At 45.6% G+C, this 10,487-nt stretch overlaps 1 protein-coding gene across 1 annotated transcript in view; it reads right to left on the reverse strand.

Moving 5' to 3' along the window:
- MX1 (MX dynamin like GTPase 1) overlaps window positions 1–10,487 on the reverse strand; it is a 16,479-nt gene that overhangs the window by 4,216 nt on the left and 1,776 nt on the right. Inside the window, 7 exon segments of the mRNA XM_007452881.1 lie at window positions 2,328–2,500; window positions 2,503–2,542; window positions 4,526–4,662; window positions 5,311–5,465; window positions 6,211–6,351; window positions 7,514–7,630; window positions 7,633–7,705. Coding sequence (XP_007452943.1) covers window positions 2,328–2,500; window positions 2,503–2,542; window positions 4,526–4,662; window positions 5,311–5,465; window positions 6,211–6,351; window positions 7,514–7,630; window positions 7,633–7,705 — 836 coding nt within the window.

Consider the following 10,487-nt stretch of genomic DNA (forward strand, 5'->3'; position numbering starts at 1 on the left):
CCAAATATGTGTTTGCAGGGTGAGTTATTACATGGTTTTCTATATTTTAAGGGACTTTTTAGGATGAAGGGCAGCCAGGAAGCATGAGTTCACACACCTCTTTGCAAGAGTACACTCATGCCTCAGTTTCAGTTTCCACACCTGTCAATTTTTTAAATTGTGGTAAAATATACATAACATAAAATTCACCATTTCAGTCATTTGTAAGCCCAAATTCAGTGGTATTAGGTACAATTACATTGCTGTGCGTCCATCACCACCATCCACCTCCAGAACTATCCCATCTTCCCCAAATGAAACTCTGTCCGCATTAAACATCTCCCCATCCCCCTCCTCCCAGGCCCCGTCTCTATGAATTTGACTCTTCTGGGGACCTTGTATAAGTGGAATCATACAGTGTTTGTCTTTTTGTGACTGGCTTATTTCACTGAGCACAACGTCCTCAAGGTTCATCCGTGTTACAACATGTGCTAGAATTTCCTTCCTTTCTAAGGCCAATTGCTATTCCACTGTATGGATGGACCACATTTTGTTTATCCCATTCATCTATCAATGGACACTCAGGTTGCTTCCATGTTTTAGCTATTGTGAATAATGCTGCTATGAACACAGGTGTACAAGTATCTCCTCTGAATTATATGGCTCTGCAGGCTTCTGGGAGCATCAAATGTGATAACCTTTACGAAGGACATGGGTCTTCACCTACATACACATGTGTGCACACAAGGGATCTCAGTGACTGTGTCACTTTTTTTCTCCACATCTTATAAGCTCCTTTTCATTGGCATCTCATTGCACAGCAGTCTAATTGTTGCCAACGCTGTGATCTCCTATTCTGGTTCATTTATATAAATCCCATGATTTTCAACATTTAGATTCCAAATTTTCACAATTAAAAACGAATCTGTGGGCTTCCCTGGTGGCGCAGTGGTTGAGAGTCCGCCTGCCGATGCAGGGGACGCGGGTTCGTGCCCTGGTCCGGGAGGATCCCACGTGCCGCGGAGCGGCTGGGCCCGTGAGCCGTGGCCGCTGAGCCTGCACGTCCGCAGCCTGTGCTCCGCAACGGGAGAGGCCACGGCAGTGAGAGGCCCGCGTACCGCAAAAAGTACAAAACAAATCTGTAAAAAAATATATTGTATAATATTGCTTATATGTGGAATCTAGAAAAATGGTACAGATGAACTTATTTGCAAAGCAGAAATAAAGACACAGATGTAGAGAACAAACTTATGGATACCAAGGGGTAAGGGGGGTGTTGGGATGAACTGGGAGATTGGGATTGACATAAACACACTACTATGTATAAAACAGATAACGAATGAGGACCCACTGTAGAGCACAGGGAACTCTACTCAATACTCTGTAATGACCTATATGGGAAAAGAATCTAAAAAAGAGTGGATATATGTATGTGTATAACTGATTCACTTTGCTGTACACCTGCAACTAACACAACATTGTAAAGCAACTATACTCTAATAAAACTTTAAACAAAAAACAAACCTGTGTGCTGAACCTCCTTTAGCCAACATTAGTGGATGCATCTCTGATTACTTTCCTGGGTGGAATTCCTAGAAATGGAACTCAACCTCGGGGACGCACCTATGCAGACCGGTTCGCGTGTGACCTCAGCACACATTCCCAGCAGCAGAGGTGAAGGTCCACACGCCCCTCCTTTCCCACCAACTCTACGTCTTCTCATTGTTTCAAATCTAACCAATTTATCAGTCTTTTCCTTTTTAAAAGATGTCATTTTTGGCATTAGGGTTAGAAAGACTTCTATGCTGGCATTATAAATTCTCTGTCTATATTTTCTTCTGGGATGCTTATGGTGCCTTTCTTGTACTTAATTTTAAACGTCAACTGATATTTATTATATTTTGGTATCCCATGTTAAGTAAGGTCACAATTTAATTTTTTCCCAAATATTAAACAATTATCTCAACGCCACAGATGGATGATCAAAGAGACATAGCCCAGGGATTTGAATTGCCTCATTTATCATAGACCAAATATATGTATCTGAATCTTATTTCTGGGTTTTCTACTTTGTTTCTATCCTGTTTCACTTACGTTTATATTCCCGTTCCAGAACCATACTATTTCAGTTATTGCAAAAATCTCTGCCTTATTTTGATGTTTTAAATTTATTCTTTGCAGTACTTTGTGAATTCCTCCTTTTTTCTTCCAGGCAAATTCCGTGGTCATTGTCAAGGAACAAACACACATGGATACTCTCGAAATCTGATCTCAGACAGCATCCATTTTCCCCCGTGAGGACGGAGGTCCTCGATTTTGGTTCACACTCGGAAAACACCACCGCCTACCTGAAATGGGCGTGGTTCCCAGAGAAGTCCTGCTCCTCCTGCAGGGCCTTGGTCAGGCTCAGCTGGTGCTGGATGTCCTGCTGGCCCCGGCACTTGACGACCATGTAGCCCTTCTTCAGGTGGAAGACGAGGTTTCTCACCATGTCCACTACCTTGTCTTAGGGGCCTTTGTCCCCACCAGATCGGGCTTCGTCAAGATTCCTGAGACCCAGAGACTTTGGTTAGAGAATGCTCACAGCTTCGCAGAGCGAAAAGTAAGGACAGCTCCCGCCCCTGGGAAGGCAGGTCCCCTGGCCCCTGGTTTCCTCCTACCCTGCTTGAGGGCAGACAATAGGGCTTGCAGAGCGAAGGTGTGAGGCTCAGCCCCTGTGTTCTCCCCAAGCTCACATCACCCAGATCTCAGCTCTCACACCAAAGACAGTAGAGTGTAATGGCCCTTTTGTATTCTTTCTGTCCAGTGGAGGAGTTCACTCTCAAACTTTCCTGTGCGTCTGAACCACCTTAAGGTAGGTCTTAAAAGGCAGAATCTCAGGCCCCATCCCAGAGATTCTGATTCAGGAGGTTTGGTGGGATCGAGGGACTTGCATTTCTAAAAATTCTCCAATTATTTCAGGTACCGGTGGGGCCTGGCTCACACTTGGAGGAACACTGGTCCAGCCAGGACCAGTTACATCACTTGCGGGGCCCATTACCAAATGGACACGCAGAGCCCCTTGTTCAAACGTTGAGTATTGCAAGATGGCAGCATCAGAGCATCACACCAGGTGTGGACTCTTCCGGGTGCGGGGCCCTGTGGGACTGTCCAGCAAAGCCAGCCCAGGACTAACCCTGAGGTTTACCGTGTCCACTGGTAGCTGCTGCCCTGGCCCAGAGATTCCCATCCCAGGCACGACAGGCAGCAGGACAAGCAAAGAATGAGCGCCTGCAGCTAAGGATGGTGGAGCAGAAGGTGGAAGGGACTGGGTCCTGACAGCGTCACTGAACAGCGGTCCCGAGGGAAGCAGCCTGTGCCCAGAGTTCTTTTTTTTTTGCGGTATGCGGGCCTCTCACTGTTGTGGCCTCTCCCGTTGCAGAGCACAGGCTCCAGATGCACAGGCTCAGCGGCCATGGCTCACGGGCCCAGCCGCTCCGCAGCATGTGGGATCTTCCCGGGCCGGGGCACGAACCCGTGTCCCCTGCATCGGCAGGCGGACTCTCAACCACTGCGCCACCAGGGAAGCCCCAGAGTTCTTGTTAGGCGTGAAAATAAATCGCCATTTGTTTCAGCCACTGTACTCAGGTCCTCTATTTACAGCCAAACGCATTTTTTAAAACATAAAATTTACCATTTTAACCATTTTTAGGTGCACAGTTCAGGGGCATAAAGCACTTCCACACTGTTGGGCAACCTTGATCACTAACCATTTCCAAAACCTTTTACTCCTCCCAAGCTGAGACTCTGTCACCACTGAACACCCACTCTTCTTTCCCCCTTTCCCCCCGTTTGAATTCCTGTCTCTATGAACCTGACCACTATAGATCCCTCATATAAGTGGGATAACACAGTATTTGTCCTTTTCCCTGGCTTATGTCATTAGGCATAATGTCTTCCAGATCCATCCACATTGTAGCAGGTGTCCGAATATCCTTCCTTTTTTTTTTTTTTTTGCGGTACACGGGCCTCTCACTGTTGTGGCCAATCCCATTGCGGAGCACAGGCTCCGGACGCGCAGGCTCAGCGGCCATGGCTCACGGGCGCAGCCGCCCCGCGGCATGTGGGATCTTCCCGGACTGGGGCACGAACCCGTGTCCCCTGCATTGGCAGGCGGACTCTCAACCACTGTGCCACCAGGGAAGCCCTATCCTTCCTTTTTAAGGTTGAGTACTATTCCATTGTACTGATACAACACATTTTGCGTATCCATTCATCTGTCTGGGACACATGGGTTGTTATACCTCAAATGCACTGTCAACTGACATAACTGCTTGCTGATTTTGCCTCACCTCCTGAACCCACCATGCCTCTTATAAGCAGGTAGACAAGGATTACAAGCCAACACATGGCCAACAAGAGTCAAATGTGGCCCATTTCATCTGGCCTCAATGTGTTCTCAAAAGGTTCTCATCTTGTGTGTGTGCCAGGAAGCATCCACTGGATTCAAGGGATGCTTTTCCACTATCAAGCCACCTACTATTTTTAGATTCTTCCGTCTTCTTACCTATGGTCCAGTCCTTGGAGGTCCACCTCCTGAGCCATGCACAGTGCCTCCATGGTGGCGATGTCCACATTAGCGGGGACTACCACCAAGTTGATGGTCTCCTGCTTAAGGATGTACTTCCTGATGAGAGACTTGATCTGTAAGAAAATGAGAGGGCATGAAAGATGAGACAGGTCCTGACCTTGTACTTGCTTCAGAACCTCCAGGTCCCAGAGGTATTTCTCCAAAGAAGCAACTATGGAGAACCGAGCCCACAACACAAGCCTGGTGGCACTTCCCAAGTCAGAGGAACTAAGTTCTCTGTGGCTGAAACAGGGAAAACTGTGAGGTCTTAACTCTTTAACTATCTCCGAAGACCTCAAATCTGACAGTCACAATGAAAAACAAGATGCCAAAAGAATTGCTTGACTATTCCCTAAATCTTTAATCCACTGGGTGAGATTCACTGATATAGGAATATCATTAGACTTGCTTCTAATGCTCTCTTATGCTTCCCACATAAAACCCCTTCCTAATATGTGCTGGTTTAGACATGGCACAAAATGTAACTATGACCAAAACGAGTCGCCACATAAAACACAAATAAAACGCATTTCCAACTTTGCCTGTTTGTCTTTTTCCATAGAAGCTTCCACCCAACTTGGTGGAGTAGATTTCAACCATCACACTCTCCAAATTCCCTACCTCCTAATACCCACTCTTCAAGCTCAGTCCTGGACTCACTGATGCTCTAATGCAGCCCCACCCCCACAAGGCCCGGGCCAGGATGGAACCTGACGTTTCACCTGATATTCAATGTCGGCTGGCTGATTGCCCACAGCGATCCTGGTGATGCCGGGAAGGTCTATCAGGGTCAGATCTGGGACATGAGGGGAGGTGACTTCCAGACTAATCAGCTCATGGCTGATTCCCGTGCCTCCCCCAGCAATGGCAACCTGGGCTAGAGAAGAGGAAGGAATAAAACAGAATAGAGCTTAGGATGGAATATATCACATTACAGCGAATCCTCCGAAAGCAACTTCCACCCACTGTGATTCATGGATGAGGCATGCAGTGAGTCCCCGACATACAAACAAGTCCCATTCTGAGAGTGCACTCATAAGTCCAAGCATTAAGTTTCTCTTTTCAGATGTCTCACATCAATGATGTAATCTCTGTGGTCTGCATTTACTGAGCCCTGCCATAAATTAGCCTAAACCAGGGTTATGCAAGGACATGCACCCCACTCTTGGAGAAGAAAGACCCCCATTTCTGAATAGGGTTCAGTGATGCCCCAGCCAGCATTTTGGAATGCCTTTTTACCAGGTTAATAGGTGAAGGGGTTCCCTGGTCCCATACCCGTATACGTCTTCCATCAGATCTGTGGGATGGGGAAGCCCTTGAATAAGGGGCCAATACTCCATATTTGGAGACAAGCTTCAAAATTCACACTACGCTCAGGTACATACTTACATACTAAACAATAAATTACTGAGGTCAGATTCTGTCCAAAGCACTGGTCTTAATGAGAGTAAAAGAAGAGAAAATACAAGAAAGCTGGGGGCCGGATGTAGGGAAGGGAGGGTTCCCAAGGGACCAGGATGGGCCCAGAAAGGGGAGAGTGGGAATGGTGACAGGCAGACCCCACCCACTTCGCCTGGTTGACCAGACAGCCAAATAGGCAATGACAAACAAACATGGGACACTTACCTTCACTGATTCCTTTTCCACCTGCGAAGCATCTGATATCTCGGTCTCTTTGTCCCGGAAACTGACTTTGCCTTTCCACTCATCTTCATTCACAAGTTTTTTCAGTTTCAGCACCAGAGGACATCTTGTAACAATACCTAGGAGGTCATTATCCATCAGTTCTATACTCTGCTCCTAACAGTCCTATATGGTTGTCTTAGACCAGTGGTTCTCAAATTTCTATATAATCATCTGGGGAGACTGTTAAAACTGTAGACCTTCTGGTCTCACCCTCTGACACTCCGACACATTCTATCTGGGTGGCTCACGAATGTACATCTTGACTGTATGTCTCAGGTGGTGTTTGGCTTGAAAGCCACTTCTTTAGGACCCCCTCTTCACTCCAGTGTTTTCCATCAGCCCAGGTGGCAAACTACAGTGGGGAGCCCCAAACTTCTGCAAATGCCCTCCATCAACCCCCAGTGCACACACCCCACTCCTATCAGGAAGGGGGACCGCCCCCACCAGGCCACCTCACCACAGTCCCCTTACTGTAAACTTCGTCCAAATCCCACCCGCCTTCACATCTGACCTGTATTTCAAGACCCAGCTCAGGTCTTTCTTCTTCCCTAGAGCCCTCACTGATCCGTGGCCTGGTAGCTCCAAAAGCACCACTAAGCAGAGCACCAATCTTCACCTCCCAGATGGAGGGTCACCTCTTGGGAAGGGGCTACACCCACGCGCACAGTGTTCAGGGCTGAGGACCCATATGCATTTACTCAGACCTTCCGCAAGTGTAGGTTATGTACAATCCACACTAATCATGTGATGAGAGGATGTTATGAATTGGGTCTCCCCCCCTCGCCACCCTGTCAGACTCATATGTTGAAGCCCCTAATGCCCAATGTGACTATACTTGGAGATAGGGTATATCTTTAAAGAGGTAATTAACATTAAATGAGGTCATAAGCGTGGGGCCCTAAACAACATGTCTGCACACAGAGAAAAGGCCACGTGAGGACACAAGGAGAAGAGCGTCACGTGTAAGTCGAGGACACAGGCCTCAGGAGAGACCAACCCTGCTGACACCTTGATCTCGGGCTTCCAGACTCCAGAACTGCGAGAAGTAAATTTCTATTGTTTAAGCTCCTAGTCTGAGGTCCTCTGTTACTGCAGCCTGAGCTGATTAACAAGTGCTTATGCAGCTGTCCAGGGCCTGTGGGTGCTGCCCTCCTGGGGGCCTTCCCAGAGACCTCCCCTTAAACCAATGGTCGTCGGGATGCCTTGTGGCTGGCAGGAGGCTGGCCCGGCAGAGCTTACCGCTGCCTCTGGGAAGGGCGACCCCCGACAGAGCCTCCAGCACGGAGCTCTTGCCCGAACTCTAGTCCCCAGTGACAGCGATGGCGGGCGGGGCCGGGCCCTGCTCCACACCCAGGCCCGCAGGGAGTCGATGAGGTCAATGCAGGGCCGCACCTTCTCCTCGTACTGGTTGCACAGGCTGTTCTCAGACCCCTGGAAGAGGCAGAGTGGGAGACCTCTATCATAGCCTGCAGGTCACATGCCATCAAAGATGGACAACTTCAATCAACTTAAAATATACAGGTGATTGGAGCTTTCAAAAGAGAGTGGGGGCAAAACAGAAATAAATACTTGAAGAAATAATAGCTAAATTTTTCCCAAGCTTGGTGAAAACTATTAGCCCGAAGATCCAAAAAGCTCAATGAATCCTGAGCAAAGGAAACATAAAGTAAACATCAAGGCACATTACAGTCAATTTGCTCAAAACCAGTGATAATGACAAAATGTTTAAAGCAGCCGGAAAATAACATGTTATAAGTACAGAAGAACAAAGATGAGATTTACAGCAGATTTCTCACTAGAAGCTATACAAGTGAGTAGACAGTGGAGCAACCTTTTTAAAGTACTGAGAAAAACCATCAACCCAGAATTCTCTACCCAGCAAAAATACCTTTTAAAATAATGGAAGTGAATAAGGACTTTTTCGGATGTACAAAAGTGAATGAATTCATCACCAGCAGACCTGCACTACAGGAAATGTTTAGGATGCCCTTCCAGCCGAAGGAAGATTATATTGAATGGCCCTCTTAATCTACACCAAGGCATTTACACCAGAAATGGTGACCACTATGCTTTTTTATTACTTAATTATTTTTAAAAGACATTTGACTATTTGAGCAAAAATAGCAATGTCTTGTGGGGTTTAAAATATTGATAAAATTAAAAATCATAATAAAATAGCATGAAGGCTGGGAGGGGAGAAATGGACACATACTATCGTAAGGTTCTTATACATGAAATAGTGTATTAGCACTTGAAGGTAAACTTGATAAGTTAAGGTATAATATATTCCCTAAAACAGTTTAATAAGCCAACAGAGGAGATAAAAGAGAATCATAAAGAAAAACTTGATTAATTCAAAAGAAGGCAGGAAAAGAGGAAAGAGGAGATGAAAAGGCAAATAGAAAACAAATAGCAAAATGGTCTTTCCAAGCCCAATTACATTAACAATCACAGAAAATCTAAGTAGTCTAAATACTCCTAAAATAGTCAAATGACTTTGAAAAAGAACAGAGTTGGAGGGCTAACATTCCCTGATTTCCATAATTACTATAAAGCTGTAGTAACCAAAACAATGTGATGCTGATGCAAAAATGGAGAAAGAGAATGCGACAGAATACATAGCCTAGAAATAAACCAAAACATTTGTGAACGACTGTTTTTTGACCAAAGTACATGGGGAATGGAGTGGGGAAAAGGTAGCCTTTTCAACAAATGGTACTGGGATAACTAAACATCTATATGCAAAAAAATGACCTTGAGTCTATGTTTAACACCATGTACAAAAGTTAACTCACAGTGGAACACAGACCCAAATGCAAACTCTAAAACTATAGAACTTCTAGAAGAAAACACAGGAGAAAATCTTTGTGACTATGGATTAGGCAAGGATTTCTTAGATATGGCCCCCAAAGTACAATCCATAAAAGAACCAACACATAAATTGGACTTCATCAAAATTTAAAACATCTAATCTTTAAAAGAGACTGTTAAAAGAATGAAAAGACAAGGCACAATGTTTGCAAAGCTTATATCTGACAAAGGACTTGTACCCAGAATATATGTATAAAGAACGCTCAAACCTCAACAACAAGAAAACCAACAACCCCAGCGGCGAAGAAAATAAGAAAAAATCATTTTACCTTTTACCTTTTTCTAAATCCTATTTCTGTGTATGCTTTATAATATAATTAAGTTTTACTGGAATAGTTGTTTTATAGCATCGTTAGAAGGTGTTCATAGTTTGGACCAGATGGGCCTTTGTGGTTGGGCTGTCCTGTGCATTGTAGGAGGTGTAGCAGCATCCCTGGTCTCTATTCACTAGTCACTTAGAGTTGTGACAACCAAAATGTCTTCAGACATTGCCAGGTGTTCCAAAGGGTGAAACTGCCCCCAGATGAGAACCACTGCCTTACAGAATGCCTGAGCGCAACATTTCATACGTGGGAAATGTTGACAAAATTCAGCAGAGAAGGGGGTACACACACTGACAGGGATGCCCTTGGCCAAACTTTAACGGGGCTCCCTTGAGCCCCCTTCTCCTCTAGGCCTCTCCTTTACCTACTGAGTCCAGACTTATCAAAGAATCGTGCTAAGCCAGTTCATCCAGAATCTCCTCAGCTTTGACAGCCAGTCAGTTCCTTCCTTACCTCCCTTGATCCTAACCTAATTCCTCTAGGTAATTCTTCCTCCTGTCCTCCACCCTGCCTGCTGGCTATAAATCCCCACTTGTCCTTGTATCCACATTGAGCGCAATCTCTCTCCCCTATTGCAATAGTCTTGAATAAAATCTTCCTTGCCATTTTTAAACAAGTGTCCTGAGCAATTTTTCTCTGTAACAACACTTCAGAAAGGCTCGGAGCACGATTCCCCACAGAAAGATTCGTGGTGGCTGTGCACACACCTGGCTGTACCTTTACACTCATCAGTGACCTCAGTCTTAGCCCTCCTTATGGGTTCTTTTTGTTTTTCTTTCTTTATACCACCCATTCATGAGAGTTTATAAAACATGAATACTAATTAGTCAAAATGCATGTACCAACCACCTGGGTTAAGAAAACACATATTCCCTGTACTTAAGACACTCAATCTACCCCTCCCCAGGCACCTTCCTCCTAAAACCACTTCAGCCCCAGAAGGTTCTTCTGTTCTCAGGTTTGTGATAACTATGTCCTTACCTCTTCTTTACAGTTTTACCACCCGTGCATCTTTCCCT

Source organism: Lipotes vexillifer, unplaced genomic scaffold, assembly GCF_000442215.2.
Source record: "Lipotes vexillifer unplaced genomic scaffold, Lipotes_vexillifer_v1.1 scaffold478, whole genome shotgun sequence".
NCBI lineage: Eukaryota > Metazoa > Chordata > Mammalia > Artiodactyla > Lipotidae > Lipotes > Lipotes vexillifer.